Raw genomic sequence first — 26,360 nt, forward strand, 5'->3', positions numbered from 1 at the left:
CAAACTGTGCAAGCTCTCAAGTTACAAGAAGCTGAAACAAAAAGATCTGTGAGGATTTACTTGGTGTAGATGCTACCTCTATTTCTCTTCTCCAATGATGCTGGATTTTTGGCTTGAGAGCAAGGAGCAAAAATTTTGAAACAAGACCAGCAGCTGCAATAATTCTTCTGGAGTTACCAGGGTAGCAAAGCAAAACAAAACTTGGCATCCAGGGTAACTTTTGGTGGATAACTCATAAATAATGGTGAGTGGTTAGTTCTCTGCAAATAACCTAACCTTTCTGCACTACCAGAGATGTGTCTTCAGGTCTTCTGACATCACACTCCTCAACAATGTCCTGATCTGTGCCCAGAGCAGGACCAACCCCAGGGCAGCAGCAAGTGCAGGGAGCTCACCTGACCCTTCTCCTTTCTAGGATCCCATCAGCAGCAGCATATGGCACTGCCATACTTCTAATCACCTGGGTTAAAACTGGATAATGCAGGTATTTCCCACCAGGTTAATATTTTCTGGAAGGCTTCCTGAAAAGTCTGGTTTCCAAGTAGAAGTGAAAGGAAAAACCACCCTTGGCCTAGGTGCCCTCATTGCTCTCCCTGTGGATCAGATATTGTAGGGCTCCCGGGGAGCTGGTGGTGGTGGGAGACCTCAGCAGGTGTCTGCCAGGGCAGAGCCTGGCAGTCAGGACCCATCCCATCTCTTCAGCCCAGCAGGGACGACCAGGAAGGGTCAATCTGGGCTGGCAGCAACATATCAACTTGTGCTTTGGGCAGGAGCCAGAACTGTTGCAAAATTGATCAGCCATAAACAAGATGCTTACCAAGCCAGCAGATAAGCATTCCTTGTTTTGCTGATATCCCTACACACAACATTGTAGTATTGTTATTTATATCCTATAACATCTTAATCATTTATCACTTTCCATCTGTGCTCCAGACCCAGGATTTCATCAGCTAGGAACATCTGCAGGTCCACAAGCATCCCAAGAGAGTATTTTTGCAAAATTTTGGTATTATGTTCCTATTGCCTAGAGAAACAAACCATAGTTAATGAAAAGTGAAAAGTAATACTTTGTTGGAAAAAAGGGAAAATATTTATTTTGTTTTGTCCTCATTACTTTCTCTTGCAATCATTTTTCAAATAAAAGCCTGTTCTCTCATCTCTTGATAGCTTCCAATTACCTCCTCAATTAAAAAGGTTTATTTTTACTCAAGCAGGGTCATGAGATGTAATATTTCATTGTTTCATTGTGTGACAAGGTGGGGTTTTTTTTCCCTGAGACAGTGCTCAGTGATGCACAATAATTTCTGCTGACTCATTTCCCCAGTCAGAGAATGTGGATGCTACCAAGCCCAGCTAGGAGGCATGGACACTCCTGTGGTACATAGATGGAGCCATGTGTAGGACAATGCCTTGGAACAAAACCAGTCAAAAAGAAAACCCCTTAGAGCACTGAAAAGAACAAGGAGATTGGATTGAAGCATGGTTTATTATTGACATTTGTGTACAAACTTTGGAAATGTAGGGCTACATTACAGGTTATGCATCTACCCTAGTGAGAGCACAGCAGACACAGAATTATTTTTTGTTGTTTTACAGCTAGAACAAAATCCATACATCTGGGTTTGCCTGGATGTGGAAAGGCAAAGTAGAGAGCAATAACAATAAAATATCTACAGTTGATGGAGATTAAAGAAAAATATTAAAATTTGATTACATGTTTCTGCAATTTGAAGTGGCAAATATGTATAAGAGTACTAAAATGTATACAAATACGTATAGAAGTACTAAAATACTTAAATTGCTTGCACCACTTGTGCTGGTGATAAAACCACAAACCAGAGCTGCACATTTACATGGGCCATTCCATCAGCCCCCATTAGGTTGGGCTCCCTGTGGTACTGTGTAGGAAAACAAACTAAAATACACATTTGGAGTCCCAGACTAACTTCTTATCGCTCATTGCATTTCTAAATTTTAGGCCAAGGACAGGCAACAAAAATATAGTTTGATTAATAAGCCTCAGTGTACATATATTTAGAAATACAATGACATTTATATCCAGAGAAAACATGCTTTCTCATTAGTTAAGGGCGTTGGCTTAGTGAGTTAATGTCCCAGGCCAAAGTAAAATCTCCTGTCAGGGATGATTCAGGTGCCTTTCTACTACAGACTTGTTCCAGGGACCCACATGACAGAGGGTCTAAAGGCTTCTTCTGCTGTCTTAACATTTCTCCCTGAACAGCAGCATTAACTGAGTACCACCACACTCGGGCCTCTCCTGTTCCAGATTTACTGCACCTTTCGGGGAATAGTTACAAGGGACCAGATGCCAGTAGCAGCAGAAAGCAGCCAGCTCTGCTGCCCAGCTGAGATCTGGCTCTCTGTAATTCCCTGTGGCTCAGTGTCACATGGTATCCACCTCCCTGGGACATTGCAGAGAGAAATATCCCTCTGTCTCCCACAGAAATGCTGCCTGGCACTAACAGCATCCAGGTAAGGTGCAGCTCCCCCGAAGCACCGGGCAGTTTGCTGACAGCTTTGGGGCATCTCCTCTGCTCTTCCATGCCCTGTGCAGTCTGTGAGTCAGCACTGCCTGCTCCTGCAGCCCAGAGCCAGAGCAAATGCACAGCCTGCCCTCTCTGAAACTGCTACTTTTTCTGACTCAGGTAGTCACCCAAGCAGGCTCAAAGGTGAATTTTGGACAGACAATTTAATATAATTCTTTCAAACTATTGTGCCCTGTATTATGTTACAAACATCTATATTTTGAGCCTAAATTTCAAAATGCTTTTACTGATTTTATTTTAAAGCTTTTATTTATTTAATTCCAGTTCTAAGTTTTTTTTTCTTCTGCAAACTTTTCCTTTATGCATTTTTGTTACATTAAAAAAAAGGCTTATAAAAGGAATATTAAAGCAATGAAAACACCTTATTTAGGTATTTATTTAAATAACTACAAGAACTGGATTCCAAATCCTACATAGTAACTCTAGATGATGTCCTAGATGCAATGACATGGTTATTTTTTTTCCTGCTCTATATTTAGATAGTCTTTTTAACTGTCCTTTTCTCTTGGAAAAAGGGAGATGGGCTTAACTGCCACCAGTGACAGATCAGCTGCTGCTGTCAGTCCTGAGGTCAGGTGTATCACCTGGTTTTCACACAAGCAGCAGGTAGCTCAGCTGAGTGGCAGATGGACAAGGCTGTACAAGAATTGTGCACACACGTGAGCTGAGACAGATGGCCTGCAGTGCGCTGTTCTGTGGGGTGCAGGTAGATTCCCCCAGGAGATGCTGTGCTAAGAGGCAGAAGGGCACAAGTGATATGTTGAACTTCTCTGTTTTGAGGAAACAGAAAAAAGTGGAAGCCCTGAAGAAGTAAAAAAGGGGAAGTTTGCCATCATAGCTCCATGGTGTTTTTTCCATGCTGGATTCTTAGCCTACCGGCTTACTTGCTGGTTTCTGGCACAAAATAACATTCTGCTCTTTGTAGCTCTTGAAAAAATATTTAAATCCTCCACTCTTTTGTTCCAAGCAGCATTATGCATTGTGGATGGTGGCAATTATATGATAACACTTTCAAAGTCCCACTATGACAGTTATACTATTTTCAATTATATACACACCAAACACTCTGGAAGTTGGGTAGAGCTTAACCTACGAAAATAATTTCCTACCAGGCCACAGAATACTGCTCACAATTTTATTAATCTGGAATAGACTGGAACAATATTATGCCTCCACTGGGGTCCATCTTCCCATTTCTGTCACATGTTGATTTTTATCAAAGGAGCTGAATAGATTTCCCCTGCTAGTTAACCACCCAAGTAACACACGGGTTTGTTGAGGCACAGCCTAGCATACAGCCATTGTAGTGCAGGGAACAGAGTCTATCTGCCCTCAGCTTCATTCATTTGCTACAAACATTCACATTTCTTGCCAGAACCAATTTGGAGGCACACAATTTTGATTTTCTTTAGAAGATTTCTGCTTGCCTTTGCAACTAAAAAAGGACTTTAAAATACCATAACAACTAGCATGCTGTTTTCTCCAGCCTCCCTCAAAAAAGAAACCCTTTGCAAAGGAGCAGGTCCCCTGATTTTATTTGCTTACTCTTTCTGGGCTTTAAGTGTTGCTACTGAAAGCATAGGGGAATTTTTATTCATAGGCAAGGGAGGCTATGTTCTCAAGCGTGGTCAAAAAATCACAGGGTCTTATTTTATGTCATATTCTCTTCTCTTTATACTGCTCCTTTTTATTTTGTTAGATTAAATGGCAATTATCTTCCTTTATGCACTGAAGTTCTTTAGAACAGTAGAAAAATTACTGGGTGCTAATCCCTGGGATCCTTAGTCATTAGCTGCTGAATAGAAACAGGGATTTTTCCACCTGCTCTCAACACTTATTTCAAAATATAGGTCTGTAAGAGGCTAGACAGAAAAGCAAAACTCCTTCAGACAAAAGATGGACACCAGAGATCCCTTTGCATCCTCCTAAGAAATACCTCAAACACTCCTGTGGAGCCACAACAGGCAAGATAACAGTCAAGTGTTCCATGAGATATGTCACAAGATATGTAGCTAAGAGATTTCCATGAGATGTGTGAATGCTGTGCTCAGGGGGGGATGATCCTTATCCTTGCAGCCAAGTGGAAGAGGGAGTGCTGCTAAGGTGTCATGGCTCTGCTCTGCCCTTTCACAAGACCCACAGTCTTTATCATCCTTCTCTTTACTCCTCTACATATAAACTGTTACTTTTACATATAAATTGGCTGCCCTGCCCCTATTTATGATGGCAGCATGGTCTCACCTCTACTTCTTCCAAAAGTAAAAACTGGTATTTGAAATCCTTCATAACAGAAGCTGAGAATACAACCACCTTACAGACAAATCAACAGGCCTGCTCCTCTTTCTTCTCCAAAGCAGGGACAGCTCTTTGGTAAGACTTGTGTCTCTGACTGTGTTGGGAGTGTACTTCAGAACTAGTGCTCCTGACACTCCAAATATCTCCATTGCTCTTAGAGATCTCCAAGATCTCTCTTGCTCTATGCTTCAGTAGGGATGATCTCTCTCTCTTCCCCCCTCTTTTTTCTTTTCTCCCTCTACTTTTCACCCCCCTCTTTCTCATATGATATTTCAAGGTTTACCAACATAGTGTTTTGCTAGCTGTGTGCCTTCATCTTTGCGTTAACAAATGTGAATTTTTCTTCAAATAAAATCATTACTTGTTAAAGGATCTCTAGTGCTGTTTCAGTGTACCTCTACCCAAGGGTATTTTTGAATCTGAGTCTCTTTCTTCTCCTTCTTGAGTTGGAAAGTCCTAAGGGATACTGAGTCTTGACTTAAGTGGGCAGTGAGAGCTGGGAAGTGAATTCTCAGTTTTTAGCCAGGAGGGGTTTGAGCAGTGCCAAGACAATGGCAACCTGGGAAAGGCCAGAGTGACACTGTTACCTTGTCTGGAGTTATCTCCTCCTTCCCTCAGCAGAAGGATCATGCCAAGGTTGTTTATCCTGAGAACTAGGAAAGATACTTCTTAGCAAATGAGGGTGAGAGAAAAAGAGAGGCTCAGACAGATATTGTCATGTACAGCAGGCACCCTCTTGGGACCATTGTGTTTTCCCCTTCCTCTGAAAGCAGAAATGTTACTCTCTTGCTTACTAGTTTTCACGACATACAGATGAGAAAATAAAGTTCAGTTTCACAAATACTTTATATTCTAAATCTCCAAAGACCATCATCACTACCAAAGAAAGCAAAAGTCCCAATCTGGGAGAGGAAATCATTAATAGAAGACATGGACAATATAGAAATAGAAGAGCCAACTAAAGGGCAAGACTCATTAAGAGATTCATGGCCCTGTGAACAGCCCTGTAAATCAGTCTGTGAACAGATCTCACTGAGGTATGAATTGCTGTCCACTCTTTCTACAAAAGTTCTGGAAGTGTATGATTTTCTTTCCTGTTTCCCTTTGCTGACAGAGTCCAACTTCACCAAGTGGAGGAGGGTGAGCAGCAGTCACTTGTGGGACTTTCTCACAGCATCAGATCATCAACAGCAGGTGCAGGACACTCACATGAGGAGTCACACCTTTGAGGTTCCACGTGGGCGAACTCTACATTATCACAGACTCACAGCATGCCCACCTCAGTAAATGTGATGGAAGTTGTCCTTTGGCTGCCCTCGCTCCTGCCATCAAGAGAGCCAGTTCACAGTGAGAAAATTTGATACGCACATCTTGCAACACAAACCTTGATGTCATTCCTTTGAAAGTAGCTGCCTGCCCTACCTATCCACATGTATAAGGATGCGCACCAGTAGTAGTAGTAGGAGTGAAACAGGGTAGCTTAATGAATTCCCAGCGAAGTGCATCACTCCAGCTGCTCACTGTCCCACAGACTGGCATCCTGGCCTGTATCAGCAATGCTGCGACCAGCAGGGACAGAGAAGTGATTCTCTCCCTGTACTTGTGAGGCCACAGCTCAAGTTCTGTGTTCAGTTTTGGGCCCCTCACTTCAGGAAGGACATTGAGGTGCTGGAGTATGTCCAGAGAAGGGCAATGGAGCCAGGGAAGGGTTTGGAGCACAAGCCTTATGAGGAATAGCTGAGGGAGCTGGGGGTGTTTAGACTGGAGAAAAGGAGGCTCAGGGAGGATCTTACTGCTCTCTACAACTCCCTGAAAAAAGATTTTAGCCAGGTGGAGGTCAGCCTCTTGTCCCAACAACCAGCAACAGGATGAGAGGACATGGCCCCAAGCTGTGCCAGGGGAGGTTCAGGTTGGACATTAGGAGCAATTTCTTCACAGAAGGAGTGATCATACATTAAATGGACCGCTTACAAGAAGGTGGTGGAGTCACTGTCCCTGGAGGTGTTTAAAGGAAAGACTGGATGTGGCACTTAGTGCCGTGATCTAGTTGACAAGGTGATCAGTCAGAGGCGGGACTTGATCTCAGAAGTCTTCTTCAACCTAAATGATTCTATGTGATTGTGTCTTCCCTTTCATCTCCATTCTGCAGCAATTTCCTGTAGTAACATAGGACCAAGTGATGCTTTTTGAGCTAATTTTAATCTAGGAATGCAAAATTAAACATTGCAAATTAAAACAGCCAAACCACATAAGGTTGGTGTAAGGGCCAACACTCCAAAGCTACTGCACACCACGGTTCTGAGCAGCTCTTCTGAGCCCACCCTTTCAGAAAGGCTGAGAATGGCAGAAAATCAACACAGGCAAATAAGGAATTAATCTGGAAAAATAATATGAAAAAATGGTTGAAAGAATTGTTATAAAAGAGAACCCCACCTTCTTGGTGTAAAGGGCTCTCTATTTGTATATTTACAGCTGTCTCCAATTGTCAATCTGTGCATTTCACAGAATCACAGGATCACTTAGGTTGGAAAAGACCTCTGAGATTATAGAGTCCAACCTTGGACTGAATACCTTGTCAGCTATACCACTGCACTAAGTGCCATGCCCAGTCTTTTCTTGAACACCTCCAGGGACAGTGACTCCACCACCTCCCTGGGCAGCCCATTCCAGTATTAAATCGCTCTTTTTATGAAGAAATTCCTCCCGTTGACCAACCTAAGCCCCCCTTGGCACAGCTTGAAGCTATGTCCTTTCATCCTGTGGCTGGTTGCCTGACAGAAGAGGCTGACCTTCGCCTGGCTACAGGCTCCTTTCAGGGAGCTGCAGAGTGCTAAGGTGCCCCCTGAGCCTCCTTTTTTCCAGACTAAACAATCCCAGTTCCCTCAGCCACTCTTCCTAGGACTTGTGCTTCAGACCCTTCAGCAACTTCACCAGCTTCCTTCTGTAGTTTTTACTGCAGTGATATTTGTTGTTAAAAATTAATTGGCCTGATTCTGCCTTTTCGCAGTGCTAACAGCACAGAAATTCGCTCTTTCCATCGCTCTTGTCAGAGGCCTGAACAGTCCTCTCTCTTCTGCCAAGTGTTTCACGCACAAAATGACCGAGTGGTTCACGATGGAAGGGACCACGGGGCTCCATCTGATCCAGCCTCCCTGCTCAGGCAGGATCACCCCAGAGCGCACGGCCCGGGATTGCGACCAGACGGTTCTCGGCTCTCTCTAGCGAGGGAGACTGCTCAGCCTCTCCGGACAATCTGTTCCAGTGCACGGCCGGCTGCACAGCGAGATCCTTCCCCGGTTCAGGGGGAACTACCCGCGCATTCCCGGGCTCCTACTGCGTTCCCACGCCCCACCCCAGGGCCGCCCCTCAGCGCCACCCTGCACGGCCGCGCCCACCAACGTGACGTCACAACACAGCACTCGCTCCGCCCTCAGCCACGCCCCACTGAGGGCACAGTGGCTTTAGCCCTGCCCCCTCGCCCGGGGTGCACCCAACTGCGCCTGCGCTGCTCCCGGCCTTCCCTTCGCTGTGTTCCGCTGACATCAGGGAGGGGCGGGGCAAACGCCACGGTTCCCGAAGCCCATTGGCTGCCGCTCGGGCTAGCGCGGGTGCTCGCGCTGCCCCGTACCCGCCTGCCCCTCCACCCACCCCGCCCGGGGGCTCCGTCCGGCACTGCCAGGGGCGGAGCGGTCTCGCGCCCCCCGGACGCCCCCCCCGCCGCGGGGGCCCCGCCCGAGCCGGGAGGAGCCGGGGCCGCCGGGGCAGCAGCGTCACCGCTCCGGTACGTCCGCGGCTCCTCGCCCCGCTCCCCTCACCCTGCGCCCCCGGGGCTGCCCCCCGTCCTCCGCTACGGCCCTGAGCGGCCGCTCCTCCCGCCTCGCTAGTCCTTAGCTGCGCGGCGGTCGTGCCGCGGGCGACGGCGACGGGGCCGGGCAGCCCGAGGCCTGTGTGAGTGGCCGCGGGTAGCGGGGGATGCCGCGGGCCCGCTGCGCGGTGACGGGAGGGCGGCGGTGGGTCACCGCAGCCGCGCAGAGCCCGACGGTGGCCAGCATCGCGGTGGTGCAGTGCCGGCTGCCGAGGGTATCGCATTCTGCTGCTGGGCTCGCCTTCCCGAGCTTCCAGTCTCTTTCCTCGTTCGAGACAGCGAGAGCTGCCCGCGTCCCTGCGGCGGAGCGCGGTGCGGGAGGCCCCGGCCCTGGCCCTGGCCCTGGGGCGGCGGGTGCTCGGTGCGGCGGTGGAGCCGCGGTCCGTGGGGCTGCCAATGCAGACAGCCCCGGCCGCTTCCCCTGCCCCGTGCGCGGCTGCCGCTTCCCGTCGTAGGCACGGGCGGGTTGTGGCCGCTGGAGCTGTGGGCAGAGCCCGCTCGCACAGAGCGGTTCCCTCCCGCTTGTCCCTCAGAGTGCGATGCCCAGGCTGGCGGGCTCGTGCAGGCCAGGGTGCCGCTGCGAGCCTTCTGCCTCGGGGTTGAGTGCGGTGTGTGCTCGCCGTCGGGATTTGCTTCGAGTGCTGTCAGCATCGCTCCGTGTGCATTGTTTTGAAAAACTCGCCCTTCCTTCCCTGAAGTCTGTTGTGTAATTGTGGGAGACTATAATTCTATACAACTGCCTGAAAGGAGGCTGTAGGCAGGTAGGAGCCGGCCTCTTCTCCCGAACAACTGTGACAGGATGAGAAGAAATGGCTTTAAGCTGTGCCAGGGAATGTTTAGATTGAACCTTTGGAAGAATTTCTTCACAGAAAGGGTGATTAGACATTGGAATGGGCTGCCCGGGGAGGTGGTAGAGTCACCATCCCTGAAGATGTTTTAAGCAAGATTGGATGTGGCACTGTGTGCTGTGGTCTAGTTGACAGGTCGGTATTCAGTCACAGGTTGGACTGGATGATCTCAGCGGTCTTTCCAACCTAATTGAGTCTGTGATTCTGTGTTTGAGTTTCAAACACAGGAAGATTTGTATATTCCATGATATTTCCTTTGGCTTTCATGAATTATCGGTGTTTGTTTGTTATGTTTTTTGGGTTTTTTCCAAGACCGTTACAAAATTATTCAGTAACAGGAATTCTGTTCCAGCATAAGCCCCTTTAACATCAGGATATGGTGTACTGGATTTAGTAGCTTGGAATATGTTCCTCTTATCTTCCTACATTCCTTTAAAAGTTGTATGCACAAGCTGAGTTGACACAAATATCTATACTCACAAAGTGTAATATGAAGTCACAGACCTATTGCTGTGTTCAGGCTCCTTGTAAAAACTCTTTTCTTGAAAAAAGTTCTTACGTGCTTGAGTATTTAATTGTGAGCATGTGGTTTTGGCTATGTAGTTATTAGTTTCCCAGATGGATCTAATATTCTATATTTTGCTTCTTCATATATGCCATTTAGCTGTTGTACTTTATTTTTTTGTATTTTATCCACAAAGTCTGTTCTGTGCCCAGGTTCAGTTAGGGAGTTGGATGTCCGTCTTGACTTAGGTTTGCAGTTAGTCTGTATCAGTAAGACTCTACATTAGTTTGCTGATTGGTCCCCTTGAAATGTACAATAACTAACTGAGGGCTCTTCTGCAAGCAGTTTGTATATCCAGGGCCCAGGATGCACAGTTTCCTGGGAAAATTATTCAATACTAGTAGCAAGGTTGTGGGGGGCTTTGAAGGACAGACCTTGATAGCTTGGGCTCTAAACCATATTTAATGTAGTGGCATCTTCAGACTAGCCCTGTGTCAAGTTTAAGTTTCAGCTCTATGTAGGCTTTGAAAGGAAAGAGGAATTTTAAGTGTGTTTACCCCACTCCCGCCCCCAGATCTCCTGTACTTCTGCACTTTTGTTTGCGGAGGTTTGTTTTGGTTTTTTTTGCTGTCTTCCTCCACCCCCATCTTTGAAGGATTCCCCTGCTTCTTGGTTTATATCTATCCCACAAGATTCTGAGTAAGAGCTCTGAAATGCAGCAGTCTTGTTGATCTTTGTCTGTAGCTATGTGGCAAACTTGTAAGTTCTAGTATGAGACCATGCTTCATGTCCAGCTTCATGTGATGGCACAGGAATAGGAGGCCCTCTAAAGCTAATACTTCTGGACAGTTTGAGTGCATAGTGCATATATTTGTGTCCCAGAATTTTGCACAGTGAAATTCTAGTGTGGCCATTTGATTTTGTAATGCCTGTTGTTGACTCATTCACTTCACCTTGCAGATACTGAAAGCACCATTGAGAAAACGGCAGAATGAGCAGTCGTCGGAAACGTGCACCTCCATCCAAAGTGGATGAGGAGAAGAAGAAAAAGCTCTGCTGGAATATGCACGAAGACCGGAGAAATGAGATGCTGGCTTTAGATGATGAAGTAACTAATGAGGACCATATTCCAGTTCCAAGCACTTCTGCATCCTTCATTGTTATAAATGATGATAGCACCGATGAAGATCTTGTACAGAAAGAAGGCAGTGGCTCAAAATCTGTTAAGTTTTTGACAGTTAATGATGAAGAAGACTCTTATTCCATCTTGACTCCTGTGTCTGTACAGCTAAATATAATAGTCTTGCCATACCGTGCAGATAGGTCCTGGAAAGCTTTGTTGGGAGAATTTGCTCTTCGTCTGCCTTCGGAGCAAATTCTACCTGATGGATTCTGTGACAGGAGCTTTACTTTAATGAGAGGAGACTCTGATGATGAGCTGCAGGTCTGTGTTCATGAAAGAAGTGAAGAAGAGCACAGTAATGAAACAAAAGAATACCTGGGTGCTTATGAACAACGTATTCTGGTGGAGGCAACTTTAAGTGGTGAAATATTGGAAGGTTTGAGATGGTTGCAAAAGAAAAAGATAATTGGACTTTATCAAAGACCTGGAGAGGCTCAGGCTTTAAAGGTATGCATTCATTATACTTGTTTTGCATTTTTGAAAGCTCTTTTTTTTTGGTTTAAAATATAAAATGAAAACATCTGAGAAAAAAAGTCTGGCAGCTACTCTGTATTTATATGATGAAAATTATAGTTTCGACATGCTTTGTAATGTTTTCAGTGTGTTTTTTCCTATATTTTTATTTTTTCACCATTAGCAATGTATTACCTGAAAGAATCACAGAAGCTTTTAGCTGTATTTCCTCTACATAGTGTTTTTAGGATTTATTATATCTGTCTGTTCCTGCTAATTTTCAAACCACTGTTATTATTTTCGTGCTCTTCTGTTTATAATATTCTTGTCAATTTAATTAAATTGTTAGTTTAATTTAATTGTTAATTAAATTGTTAACTGTATAACCTTTTCACAGGTTGGAATTTACCTTCTTGAAGCTGGGCTAAGTAAACCAGAATTTCTCAGTGATGGAGGTGGAAGACCCAAAAAAGCTAATCAGATTATTCAAAAACTCATGGAAAAGTTCTACAGTTTTTTAATTCCAGGTAATGCAATAAAGTTGATTGTTGATGAACAGAAACAGTTTTGTCTTCTGTAGTAGTTGTAAATGTAAGGGAAAATAATAGTTATTCCTGCCATCTAGAGCAACTCTTCCAGGCAGCATTATTAGGTAATTCACCCAATACTATTATCTGGCCATTAATCATATGCTGATTAATTTATGCTGAAATCAGAGGTGATAGTTCTTCTCTCCAGGTACTGAAGCATAGAGGTGTTTTGAGTCCTTACTTTTTTGGAAGTAAATACAGTTTTCACTGTTTCATGGGGGTAGTTGGAACAGATCTACAGTATCTTCTCCAAATCATACAGGAACAGTGTAAAAGAACCAGGAATTAAATTTGGAAAACTTGTTCCTAGGTTGGGGCCTATCGCACAGCTGCAGCAATAGATTTCTGTTTGGTTTATATTGTAAAGCAGTTACAATGTAAAATAATACAAAATGCAGCTTTACAACAGTTTTGAGAATATACCATTGCAGATTGAGAAACATAGGCCTCCCTGTCATTTAAGAATTAAAGGTATGTTTGCCAGATTACACTTACTAGTAATACAGATTTATAGGGTGATAAACAATGGCTTTATGTTGTGGTGTCTTAGGAAACTTGTGGGAAAAACAAACAACCGAACCAACCTTTGTCTCATTCCTGAGTGTAGAGCTGATTCAAAATTTTGACTGAAGACTGATTCTGTGACTGTAGTATACAGAGTTTGTGTTGTGGCAAAAGCCTAGCACTCACCCCAAACGGTACTGCACTTAATTAGAAAAGGCAGAGTCATATAAAAATCAGGCAACTCAGGCTAAAAAGAAGCTGAAAGGAAGAGCTAACAGAATAAAATCTGAACATCCTTACCTGCTGCAAAGAACAAACGTGCAGCTCTGAGGAGTGACTTGAGATGTACCAAGGGATGAGCCAATATAACTCAGTAAATGGGGAGGGTACTGCACATAAGAAATCATCCTTCCAAAAACTGAATCTGACTGACACAAATATGCCAGTTTAGGTTTGAAAGCATGACAAATCAGATCCAAGAAGAGGTCTGAAGAACACATAGTTTAAGGTCTAGAAATGAATCATAGCGGTTTTAAATCTGTTAGGAGAAACACATTGTCATAAATACATTAGAAGCAGAATCGTTGCCAGGGAATTCATAGACTTGAGATGTCTAAGGTATATGACAGAGTGCTGAAATAAAAGTAATGCTATAGCAGAAAGCACCATTTTCTTCTCTGCATGTCTTCTCATTGTGGAAGAGTTGGGAAAAGAGATTGTGAAGAAAATGACTGGTGACTTACTTTAGGTCCAAACTAATTTTCTGCTGGAACCTGGGACATCAGTCTTCAGAACACTAAAGGATGTGTTTATAGGGAGTACCTGGTTCAGTGCAGCTTACAGGTGAAGAGGCACTTTCTGAAAGGGAAGACATGCCCCTCAAAGTTTCTGGGGCAAGAATGTGGTCCTGAGAAGTTGGGTTGTCATGCCTTAACTTTTCCAAAGCCATGCAAGCAGCTCAGGTTCATAAAGGAGCTGTGTTGCCAGCTGGTAAAGATTTGGACTGTTTTTGAGCATGTACGTTTTTATGTGCTGTAAAATAATAATAGAGTCTTGATTTCACGCCTGTGAATGCCATGTAAGTGACGAAGTAAAATAGCTGGCACAGAGAACAGAAATAAAGGATTGCAAATCACCAGTCAAGTCCTGCAAAGGCATGTGCAGCTTAAAGTATTACTAACGCTTTGAGAAAAAGAATGATCGGTGAAATGGTATCAACAACGTTTAAATGTATTATTCAGCGTAACAGAGATGAAGAACAACTGAAATCTTGCAAGCAGACTAGGCAATGGAGTTTCAGCAGTAATTCAATAGATGAATAGAAAACAATGCAGAAGAAAAAAATTATGGCCTCTTTGCTAACTGTTGCAAGCAGGGTTGCAGTTCAGTAGGTAGGTGAATGCATCAACTTAATGTTCAGTGTTAGTGAAACCAAATCAATAGTAAAGAATTATCCTGAAAGTGTTAGAGAACAAAACATGATCACTTAACCACTAATGTAAGTCCATAGTGTGCATTATGCTCTGCTCTGAATTCAGAAAAAGCATGTCACCGAAATGAAAAATTTTTGTGAAGGAGGACCACAGGTGATTATGCAATGGGAAAGTAGTTTCATTTCATAACAGTTTTTGAACACGAACTTACTGATGTAGCATAAAATAATATAGCCTTGATTCTGTGCTGATTAATGCATTTCTCCTAAATGTTTCTAACAACTTAGTTTAAATTCCACCCGTAAACAGAATTAGTTGAGGTTTTGTAAAATTACACCTATGTATGTATTTTAACGCTTATCAATATCCATCTAAAGTGAAATCTATACAATAACATTCCAATATGAAACTTCTTGTTCCCCCCACTGATGAGCAAATTCTCATACTGATGGAGTTGTGCTCAAGGATTTACACAAATAATGGATATGACCTCTCTACTGCTACATTTAATTTTAATATATTTTTCCTCACTGTACTCAGTTAATTCTGTTAATATCCTTCTAGATGGTTTTGAGACTTTGTGGCAGGAAGTTTGTCTGTGTTATGGCAAGCATAGCAAAGGTGCATTAAATAATCTAAAAAAACCTGATAAAATGTTTAATGTGGAATCATTGAATCATTTAGGTTTTAACCCAGCGCTGCCAAGTCAATCACTCAACCATGTCCCTAAGTGCCACATTTACGTGTCTTTTAAATATTTCCAGTGATGGTGACTCAACCACCTCCCTGGCCAACCTGTTCTTATACCTTTATGGGAAGAAATTTTTCCCTGTTACCCAATCTAACCTTCCCCTGGTGCAACTTGAGGCTATTTCTTCTTGTTCAGTTACTTGGGAGAAGAGACCAGCCCCCACCTCACTATGACTTCCTTTCAGGTAGTTGTAGAGAGGACTAAGGTCTCCCCCTCATCTACTTCTGTCCAAATGACCCCAACTCCCTCAGCTGCTCCTTGTAAGAGTTGTGTTCCAGATCTGTTACCAGCTTTATTGCTCTGCTGTGGATGTGCTCCAGCACTTTCATGTCTTTCTTGTCATGTAGTGAAGGACCCAAAATTTAATACAGTAACCTCACAACATCCTTGTAGTCGTCCTGAACTGCTAGCCCTTTCTTCCAAAGGTTATAAACTCTGTTTTCCCTGAGTCTCAGCCAAATCTGCCTGCTCAGGCAGATGTTCTCTGCCATCTTGCCTTTTCATCATATACCATTTACCCTCTGTTGTCTTAAGAAGAATAAATTCTTTGTACAACGATGGTTTTGATATTTGTTTATTTACTACCAGATGTGAGGCAACAAGTTTTCCATTAATCTAGGCTGTTTTCATTAGTGCAGATATTGTTATACTGTAGTCTGGAGAAGGAAAGATCCTACTGCAGATGCAGTAGCAGAACTGTAGTTCAGTCCTTGAAGGAATTAAATAGAGTACTTGAAAAGCATCAGAGAAACTGAATTTTTAGATAGTACAATGCCATCTGTTTCTCAAATGTAAAAAAAGTTAAGATGAGATCTCTGTAACTGAATTACATTTTGAAATGGTTGAAAGCATAATTAAATATTCACTGTTTAATAAGTAACTGAGAGGGATAAACTTCCCTAGCATCCTTTTGAAAATCCCTGTGGTATGTAGAACCATTTAATATTGAAAAAGAAATCTCTGAAAGAATGAACAAAACAAGAAAGATGTGTACAAAAAAAATCCAATTGCATTGAAAAAATTGCTTTAAATTATATTGCAGTCTTTGCTCTCCTGTAAAATTCTGGATAGACTTAGTTTATGTAGAAGTCAATTTAGTGTGCTTAAAGATGTGAGATTTGAAGACTGTTATTTTAGCAAGTATAATGATAGGTGTCATTATATATCAAATTCTTTGATCAAAGTTATGCTTTGCAAATACTCTAATTTTCTGTTCTTTTCCTAAAGTGAGGGGTATGTGTTAGAAAATCCCTTTGAATGGTTTCTTTAATATATAAAGCTGAATGCTTTCTTGGTGCTTTTTATTTGGCTGGATCATGAATAACCCCACATGTGCACTCTGATTGCCTTCTTTACGTTACAAGTCGTATATATAGTTTTCATGAATATGTAGAAACTTAATGTCTTTCAGTTTTCTCATTTCCCTTGACAAGCTCTGGGATTGTTCCTTTGATTTGAAAGCCTTAGGGGAGGGCACTGATGGCTGTCACATATAGGCGTATAATTTCCTCCTTTTTTTTTTGGAAATCATTCTTCACCTTCACCACCCATTTGAATGAAAGAAAGCTCTTGCTTTTCAGGAAAGAGAGTCCTAATACCAGCTTCTGAACCTTATGATAAGATTAAGCTTTCTTGATTTTCCCAGATACATCTTTTCCTTGTTAGCCTGAGGCACCAGAATCAAAATCTGATTTAAGTGGGCCAGCTGTTTGCTGCTTTATTAAAATGTTAAATATACTTTAAGTCACTTCCTGCTGAAAGTGATAGCCTTGACTTGCTTCCAATTTTGGTGGTGGTTTTTTTGTTGTTGTTTGTTTGTTTGTTTTTATTGCGAAAATTCTGCAGGGTGAGTTTATCTTCAATGCTAGTTGGGGTTAGAACCGGTCTGTATTTTTTTGATACTGATGTTTTAATTTTAGGCCTAAAACACTGTTAAAATTTGGCCTGCAAGTCTTTCATTCTCTCATACCTGTTTTCTAGAACACCAACCCTTGAAGTTTTCATTAATTTTTGTTCTATGTTAAGTTCTGTGTATGCCCACATAGCCAAATTATGTGAAAAATACATAAGCACAAGGCCTTCTTTCTTAGAGGGTAGATAAGAACGGTAGGCCTTCTGTCTCAAAGGGTGATTACTTCTCTTGAGGTGGGTTTTTAATTTCAAAAGTATGCCTTGTCTGAATTTTTGCAGTGATGCAAGTGATGAGAATTACATGTTGTCCTGCTGCTACAATTTTCCTAACCAGATGAATAAATTAAGGTTAACTTTTCTCATTTCAATAAGGTCATTTATTAATATTTAAATCAGAAGCATGAGATAATTGTGGTTCTGTAACAATTGGAATTTTTTTAGTGGAAAGTGTCTATTAAATAAATAAGTTCTGGTCATTCTATACCTATATTCTAAAGAAAGAGCTTTGCTGATTATGTATACATCTGTGCTCACCATAGTATGTTAACTTTTAGGTGTCCTGGTTCCAGCTGGGGCAGAGTTCATTTTCTTCTTAGTAGCTGATGAGTGCCATGTGTTTGGGTTCACTGTGACAATAATGTTTGTAATGCAATGATTTGTTACTTGCTGAGTGGTGCTTGCCCCAAGTCAAGGACTTTTCAGTCCTTGCCCTGCAGGTGCACAAGAAGGGAGGGAGCATGGCCAGGACAGCCAAAAGGATATTCCGTGCCATAGAACAACATCCTCAGTTTATAAACTAGTGGGAGTTAGCTGGAAGCCACCAGTTGCCACTTGGGGATGGGCTGGGAATTGATCAATGAGAGGTGAGCAATTGTATTGTGCATCGCTTGTTTCTTGGGCTCTTTTAATCTCTCTCTTTTTTTCCTTTTCATTGCCATTACTATTATTGTTGTTATTGTTGCAATGTTTTTCTTTATTTCAGTTATTAAACTGCTCATTGTTTGCTCCTGCTGCTAGCTGAGTCAGATGCAGTCATGGGCATATGTTTAAATGACACTTTGCTTTGCTTATTTTCATGTGTGTAAACTAAATATGTTGCTGCAAAATTTACTGAAATGTTGTCCCAAGTTGATTGATGATGCATGTCTTGAATTATTTGGTGTATGCAGACGAGTTGGAGGAAGATGAGGAAGAATCTGACACAGAACTAGAGCGACAAAATATTGAAGAGCTTTATGACTTTGTACGCCACACCCATCAGCAGGATATCCAATTACTGAGAAAAGATGTGCAGCATCCTGCATTAATTCCCATTCTGAGGCCATACCAAAGTGAGGCTGTGAACTGGATGCTTCACCGAGAGAACCACACCAGTACTCCAAGCAGTGGCAAGTATATGGATTTGAAAAACTTGCATAATTGTGGAAAGTGTAATTACGTTGTCAGCAGTAATGTTTCCTTGCTGTTTGATTAGAAGTTTTGTGAGTTATTTCTTTAGTATTTTCATAAAAACTGTTGTTTGGGTGGTACACTAAACGATAAGCTAGGTTTTGCTGAACGGCAGTTGATGTATCATGTTGGTCATGAAGCTCTGTGGAGGTGGACTTCAGCTTTTTTTCTCTTAATGTCACAAAAAGGCTGAATAATTCTAGGGAGTGTGTTGTTAGTAGAGAAACTTCATCATACTAATGTGAACACTTTCTCTGTAGAAAACGCGTTGCACTTCCTATGGCGGGAGGTGATCACTCTGGATGGAATAAAAATCTACTATAATCCATTTACTGGCAGGTACGTTTTTGTAGTTACTCTTTCTGAGGACATCTCAGGGTTGTACTTTGTGAAAACCATGTTGGTAGCTTTGTCCTGCGGGATAGAAGATATTCCATAACTTGTTTTTCAGTTAGCAACTAAAGAATTAGAACAGTGATATCTTTAATTTGAAAAAAAGAACAAACTTGAGTATGTAATTTACAGATAAATATGTGGATCTCAAGTTGAAGATGTAATTATTAAAGCTTTTCTTAAAAAAGACAATAATTTAATGGTTTAATATTAACTTTTTAAATTTAGAGTATGGGAGGCATTGATCTTCTTCTTCAATGTTTTCAAAGTCTAAAGGAAGGCAGCAGTATAAAGCTTTCTATTAATGCTAGGTATTGCATTACTAAGCCTGTTTCTCTTTAATCATTAACTTGGTCAGAATAGAACCTTTTGATTGCTAGTTTGCTTTTTATTTTTCCCTATGTAACTTTCAGATCTTTTCGACATGTGAAAATAAAAATATTTCAAATTTATTGAGACTAGTGCTATGATATGCTAACGTTAGCAAGGCAAGGCCTATTAGGCGGTGGAAAAATTCTAAAAATTCTGGCATACATATTTGTCTTGGTCAGGTTCATACACCCAAAAAGCTTGCTAGTTTTTGTTAATCTTGGCTAAACTAATAATAAATAACGCCTCACCTTACCAACTTTGCCTTGCTGAAGCTATGCTGTGTGTCCCTGAACACACTCTTGTCTGTCACAACGTTCTGTAGTAACTGACTTTCACTGGGAATGTACTTAATTTTAGCATTATCCGTGAGTATCCAACTGCTGGACCCCAGTGGCCTGGAGGTATTTTGGCAGATGAGATGGGTCTTGGAAAAACAGTAGAAGTTTTGGCTCTTATTCTGAATCATACTGGACCGGAGATTAAACAAGATGATCTGACATTACCTGAGGTAAGGAAACCAGGTTGAGAGTTATTAAGAAAATGCTTTTCAGAATGAATGCAAGTGCACTTTTTTTTGCTTTAGAAATCCATATTTAAAGTCCTATTACTGTGAAAGTTTTTCCCTTAGTAGGACATGATACTTGGCAGCATAAATGTTGGAACAGTTTGCATGAGAAGTTGTTGATCCTTTGCCATTGTTCAATGGTTTTATCAGGCAGTTGTGCTGTTAATATAGTTTGGACAGGCTTCAGGAGTGTATAAATAATTTAATTTAGTTTACTATGTTGGAGGTCATTCTCCTTCTCTTCATTGTATTGATGGGTATCAAACATCCATTAGACACATGTTCTGTGCTAAAATAGGGACATTTTATATTCTGAATAAAGATTTCTGATCTCCCTCTATTTCATATAATAAATTAGCTTATTTAGCAACAGTTTTCCATCTTCTCACTTTCCTCATCATGCATACTGTGAAAACTTGTCACATCCACTAAAACCAAAAATTTTTTCTGAAGGGAAAGGACCATTATTCTTAAGAAAACTCTTACCACTTTGTGAGTTTCATCCCTTGGAAATCATGGCTGCCAGTTTCATTGCACATTTATCATAGTGATCTCCTGCCTGCTTGTCATTTTATCAGTTAAAAGGACTCAATTCATAGAGTGAATAAGGTGATTCTTAAATATATAAGAGGGTCAGCACCAAGGGGTGCAAACAGAGGAGTATAAGCACTAAAGTGCCTGGACACCAACTGATAGCAATAGGTAGAGACCAGAGCTTTTGGAGGGCTGGAGTTACTGAAACTGTTTCATGATGTAAGTAGTTGGGACAGATGTCAGCTAATATATTACTCTAATAATAGAGTAAAATTTTGGGATGCAATCCATTAAAGGAAAAACATACTTTTTATACAGCTGACTAGGGCTCTTCCTCTATATTGCTTACTTCCTTTTGTGTTTCTAGCTATATATTAAATATATATTTTCCTCCCCCGTCAGGAACCTAGATCACTTACATCTGTAGATTCCTACAACTTAATGCTAAAGCAGTGGAGGACCCAAGAGGCTTTCAGAGCTGCCCTTTGTGTTTCATTTAGGGTGCTGAACACTGTTTGCCAAGAAACTGAACTGAATTATGTGTCATTCTGTACATTAAAAAAGAGCTATCTGAGCAAATTGGTGAGATCAGAACATATATTTGTAGCAGCTCATGCTTACTTTCAAATATGAGGAGATTAATGAAGGTCAGAGTGAAGAGACATGAGCTAATAACTATTTAATGTTGTCTGCATTAGGGTAAGCTTGTGAACTTCTTTGTTCCACCTCAACCTTTAGAGGGAAATAAAAAGAAAAAACCAAAGGAAATGGAGCCTAAATTAAAGGAAAAAATACAGTATCCCAGTAAGTATTTCTGATGAGTTTTAAAATGCGTTTTGCTTTTAGCATTGTGTTATATTGTCCACTGACTATGAGCTCAAGGCTACTCTTGACTTCTTCAGAATGAAGTTATTCTTTTGCTGAACTCTGTCATGTAGGATTGCATGCTACAAACAAGTGATCCACAATTAAAAGTAAAGCTACTAACTCAGAACTCTGCTACAGAGCTCCATGCAACTAGAGGTCTTTGTAAAGAGTTTATGCATTTAAATTAAATAAGCTGTCTTTTTTTATGCCTCAGTAAGAAAATTGGGTGATTTATTTCTATTGCTATCCAACGTTGTTTTAGAATCATTGCAAAACAGCAATCTGTAAAGCTGCATCAAGGAAAAGCTTGTCAAAACTGCTGCCTATCTGCATTTTTTAGATGAGCGCTATGTTTAGAGTTACCTTAATATGCATTCTGTGAGGTAACTTAATTTTTTGTTTTGATTCTTCATACAGGCTTACGTGTAATGATATTAGCAGCCGTAAAGGAAATGAATGTGAAGAAAGGAGCATCCATAATTGCAATATTTAAGTACATCAGTTCTATGTATAGGTACGACACGCAAAGAAATAGACGGCTTCTCAAAAGAACTCTAGAAAAACTAATTGCAGAACAGGTGGTTGAACAAGTTAAAGGACATGGTCTGGCTGGGTCTTTCAAGCTGGGAAAGAATTACAAGGAACAGAAGAAGCGGGAAAGAGCCAAAGAGCAGGTAATCATGCTGCTGTAGTTATTTCAAAGAATGTTGCAAAGGCTGTTCTTTTTTTCTGCCAATTGCATGCTTCTCTCAGCTGTACTGTCTATGTACACTAGCTCTGTGACACTGATTTGGTGGTAAAAATGAAGAAAACTGCAGCAATTGCTTTGACACTCCTAAATAAAGAAGCAGAAATCATAAGTAGATAAAATTTGGGGCTAAAATATTAACTACATCTGTCATAAGTCTTCTAAAATAGTGTTACTGGGAGTTGTATTGTTCTTACTGTGAAGTTGTTTTTTAAACACCAGTAAGCATTAACCAAATCCTCAAACTGGAAATTGATGTAAACCCTTAATATCTATGTACTGATCTGTTTACGTATGCATTAAAAAAAAGGGTGAGGAGAAAGTTGTTTGGGTTGGAAGGGACTTCAAAACTCATCTAATTCCAAACCCCCTTGCCATGGGGACACCTTCCACTAGACCAGGTTGGGGGAATAGTTTTAATGAAAGATAATAGGTTTAGATATTAGGAAGAAATTCTTCACTGTGAGGTGGTGAGACACTGGAAGAGGTTGCCCAGAGACAATGATGCCCCAACCCTGGAAGTGTTCTAGGCCAGGTTGGATGGGGCTTTGAGCAACCTGGTCTAGTGGAAGGTGTCCCCATGGCAAGGGGGTTTGGAATTAGATGAGTTTTAAAGTCCCTTCCAACCCAACTTAGTGTCATCTGCAAATTTGCTGAGGGTGCACTCGATCCCTCTGGCTGTGTCATTAATGAAGACATTAAGTAGCACGGGTAGCTGTTAAATGTCACTGGACAAGTTAGGATGTAAAATCTTACATTCTTGGTTAATTTGTAGGTAGCGAGGACTTCAGAAAACACTCAGAAGAAGCAATTGATTGATGCTAAAACTCAAACCAAAGAATCAAGAAACAGTGATGAAACATCTGAAAATGTCTTTGAAACTGCTTCACATGAGAATATCACCATGGAAGAACATGATTACTGTACAACTAGTAAAAACAACAGGAGATCTGAAGCAGATCATGAGAACTCTGTAGAAGACAAAAATGTTAAGCAAGAAATTGTGGTCCCAAAATCTCCTGATTTTCATGACAACCTCGTTGTCTCCAGTGACATGAGCAGTCATCCTGATGTTGATGCTTCTAAACCTACAGCTGTTATCCAGCAGGAAGTCCCAAAGGTCCAGTCCTCACATTCCCAAGAACATGCTGGCAGTAGCATGCAACATACCAGTTCTGTATTTCCATTTAATACCTCTGAATATCGTTTTGAATGCATCTGTGGTGAGCTTGGATTGGCTGACTACAAAGCTCGTGTGCAGTGCCTGAAATGTTACCTGTGGCAGCATGCAGAATGTGTAAACTACAAAGAGGAGAACCTGAAGAGCAGGCCCTTCTACTGTCCCCATTGCCTTGTGGCAATGAAACCAGTTTCCACAGGAGCAACTCTGATAATTTCTCCGAGTTCTATTTGTCACCAGTGGGTAGATGAGATCAACAGGCATGTAAGATCATCATCTCTTCGAGTTCTGGTAAGATTATAGAGCTTCATATTCTGGAGAGTTATTTTATCAAGGCTCAGAGCTTGCATCACTCGAAGTTCAGAGGTCTTTGTCCTCTCTGCCAGAGCTCTATGTTTCTTGCTGCTAGACCAATGCTTTGGCATTATGTGGTGCATTGATGTCCCAGAAAGACAGTCTGCAATTAGGTTTTTTTTTTGGTTTTTTTCTGCTTTAGTTGGTCACTGGGAGATAAACCAGTGGACTAGATTGTGTAGTGGCTGAAAGCAAATTTTAGTGCGGTTTCTGAGAGGGAAGGCTGTTTGAAAGACTACCAAGGAACTTAAGAAGGTCTATGGGTGTTTTGAGTGTTGTCTCACTGTTCACGTGCACTTAAGCAATTCTCAGACTGTTGCTCCTCCTTTTGTTCTAGATAAAAAATGTTTCTATAGGTAAAGCCTGCAGTTTTGCATTTCTGGTTCTCAGGCTTTATAAAAGAAGTCCTGGGCATTGTTTTTTACTGAAAACAATACTGTTCCAACTTGGCTATTGTGTCTATAACATCTACCAAATTTATTAGGATGTTGGTTATTTGGAGACCATGTATTGTCCTTTTACTTGATTTCTAATAACCCTGTCACTAGAACAAATCTAATTATAGTTAGAGTAATAATGGCTATACAGGTTTTTAAAAAAACTGTTATCACAGTATTCAAGAGTCTTTTATAACCGATGCAGACAAGTTTTGTCCTTCATATTTTTAGCAGTCAGGAACCTTTGTGATGATCAATACAAGTGAAAGCTATCAATCACTTGTATTTTGAACAAAGTAGTAGCAGATTTATATAACTTTGTATTCAGGGATATGTCTGGTACCTTTGGCTATTATACATAGTTGCCCAACATATAAATGAATTCTAGGCCTCCAGTGCTATTTGTGTGAGTAGTCCAATTAAATTTAATGCAGGAACTAACAAATGTGTAAAACTCGCATGGTTTTCCTAGAGCCCAGTCCACGTTTAACACCAGCTTTAATGAAAATTAGCAGAAATGGATGTACATGGTGACAATAAAATAGTTTAAATACTGGATGTCAGTACTTTAAACTGTGTGGCATCTTCCATTCTGCAAGATTGTTTTCATTTTCTTTTAACTGCCAACTGTGAGACTTGTTTTCAGTATTGCTTCAAAATGAAAATTTGGTGTTTTATTTTCTGTTAAGGTAAAATGAAAGTAATGGAGGTATTTCAAAGAATCAGTTTCCCATGTTAACAACTTTTGCATTGCATGTGACGTGTTTTTTACTCTTCAACTGCTTACAACCCATGGGAAATTCTAATGGTTTTATGTAATAGAACAAGAAATTAAAATTTATCAGTAAGTCTTGCTTTGTGGCAGATTGTCTTTTCCTGCTGCTGTGAAAACAATCAAAACTTGGCCAAGTTATAAATCTCCAGAAAATCTATTCATAAGTACTTGAAGAAATCATTAGACTTTGGCAGCTGTTTGTTTCTTGGTTTCTTCAGAGAGCGTACTCCTTTTTGTTAATTTGTTTCTTTTTTCTTCCCCTTCCAAGCTCCCCTTCTCTCTTTTGTTTCCTGTGCGGTGAGCTGGGTTACTCTGTTGTCCTACTCTGGGGCTCAATAGAAAGACTTTATCTGCAGGTGTTTCTTTCAGTTGACAGAAACAGTGTTGCCATATGCACAAATGTAGAGGAAGATTATTACTGGGAGAAGAAGTGGGGTTAAGAGTGAAATTAACAGTGAAATCATGTGCTGATCATCAAGGGGTAAAGAGCAGTTATTTTAACTTCTGCATGTTTCTAAAGGGATTTGGCTTAACATTATGAGGGAGATAAGAAAAGTACTTCTGATAATAGAACAAATGTCAATATAAAGGGTTTCTGTTAATGCACAGGGACTGTGTTTTACCTAGGGTATTTTTTTTCATCTCTTAAATCTCTGTAGTTAAAACTTTACTCAGAGTGTCGTTTCTGGTTTTTATATATTTTGATGCGTATTTCTGTCTTTGCCTAATCATCCATTAAATTTTAGTGAGTAAAGTTTTCGGAAGAAAGGTAACGCCCTACAGTAAAGGAAAGACTGAACGTGTAACAGTAATTTGTATAATGTTGTTTCATACCACATTATGGAATACTTAATCTTCAAACAACTGTTACAACAAATAACTGCTGTAGAAAATCATGAAGTACTCTCTCCTTCAAAAGAGGAAATAAATGTTTTGCAAAGTCATAAAAATTTTGACAAATTTTGCATCCATGACTCTATTGTATTTATTATTAGGTTACCTAGATGAATTTCCCACCATACTATTAGATGATTTCAGATTTTATGAATAGTTTCTTTTTATATGAGCAACACTGCTAAAAGCTTGCACATATTGAGCTGTACTGATATATTAGCATTTTTATCATTCTTACCTCCCTTCTCTGCTCTTGTGCTGTTGCCTGTAAATCCCTGTAGGTGTACCAAGGCGTGAAGAAGCACGGCTTTTTGCAGCCGCACATGCTGGCAGAGCAGGAGGTGGTTATCACCACCTACGACGTCCTGCGCTCCGAGCTGAACTACGTGGACATTCCCCACAGCAACAGCGAGGACGGGCGCCGCTTCAGGAACCAGAAGCGCTACATGGCCATCCCCAGCCCCTTGGTGGCAGTGGAGTGGTGGAGGATCTGCCTCGATGAGGCACAAATGGTTGAATGCACCACTGCAAAGGTATGACATTCCTGGTCATGCATTCATTTAACTTGAAAATGTTTGGACAAGTTTATTGTAAATAATAGAGTCCTTCCTTCCCCCCTCTTAATGTTCAAAGTACACTCATGTAGTCTGTCCTTGTCCCTTGTTCTTCAGAAGTGAATTTTCTGTTGAAGATACTTACCATTGAACGGTTCTCCCCTGTTGGAATTCTGGAAGATTGTGAAGTATATCCAGCCCAAAAAATACTTAACATAATCTATACTGACAGTTTAAAGAACTAGGTCATCATGTTGTATATGGTATTTGATAGTTTAAAACAAGACACTAGCCTTGTTCAGTGATGTGATTCAGAGGCATAGATATGTCCTT

General features: G+C 41.2%; 1 protein-coding gene across 2 annotated transcripts in view; it reads left to right on the forward strand.

The window, feature by feature from the left end:
* The first annotated feature begins 8,473 nt into the window (after positions 1-8,473).
* The window catches only part of SHPRH (SNF2 histone linker PHD RING helicase), a 48,009-nt gene continuing 30,122 nt past the window's right edge, over positions 8,474-26,360 (forward strand). The window contains exons 1-10 of one of the 2 annotated variants that reach the window (XM_030945285.1): positions 8,474-8,643; positions 11,041-11,710; positions 12,114-12,243; positions 18,075-18,293; positions 18,615-18,693; positions 19,477-19,627; positions 20,917-21,022; positions 21,503-21,759; positions 22,609-23,304; positions 25,755-26,006. In XM_030945285.1, the coding sequence (XP_030801145.1) occupies positions 11,072-11,710; positions 12,114-12,243; positions 18,075-18,293; positions 18,615-18,693; positions 19,477-19,627; positions 20,917-21,022; positions 21,503-21,759; positions 22,609-23,304; positions 25,755-26,006 (2,529 nt within the window). In that variant the 5' untranslated portion in view covers positions 8,474-8,643; positions 11,041-11,071. Of the gene's footprint in view, positions 8,644-8,667; positions 8,811-11,040; positions 11,711-12,113; positions 12,244-18,074; positions 18,294-18,614; positions 18,694-19,476; positions 19,628-20,916; positions 21,023-21,502; positions 21,760-22,608; positions 23,305-25,754; positions 26,007-26,360 lie in introns of those variants that run through there. The other variant, XM_030945286.1, reaches the window with a different exon arrangement.

Source organism: Camarhynchus parvulus, chromosome 3 (assembly GCF_901933205.1).
Source record: "Camarhynchus parvulus chromosome 3, STF_HiC, whole genome shotgun sequence".
In the NCBI taxonomy this organism is placed as follows: Eukaryota; Metazoa; Chordata; class Aves; order Passeriformes; family Thraupidae; genus Camarhynchus; species Camarhynchus parvulus.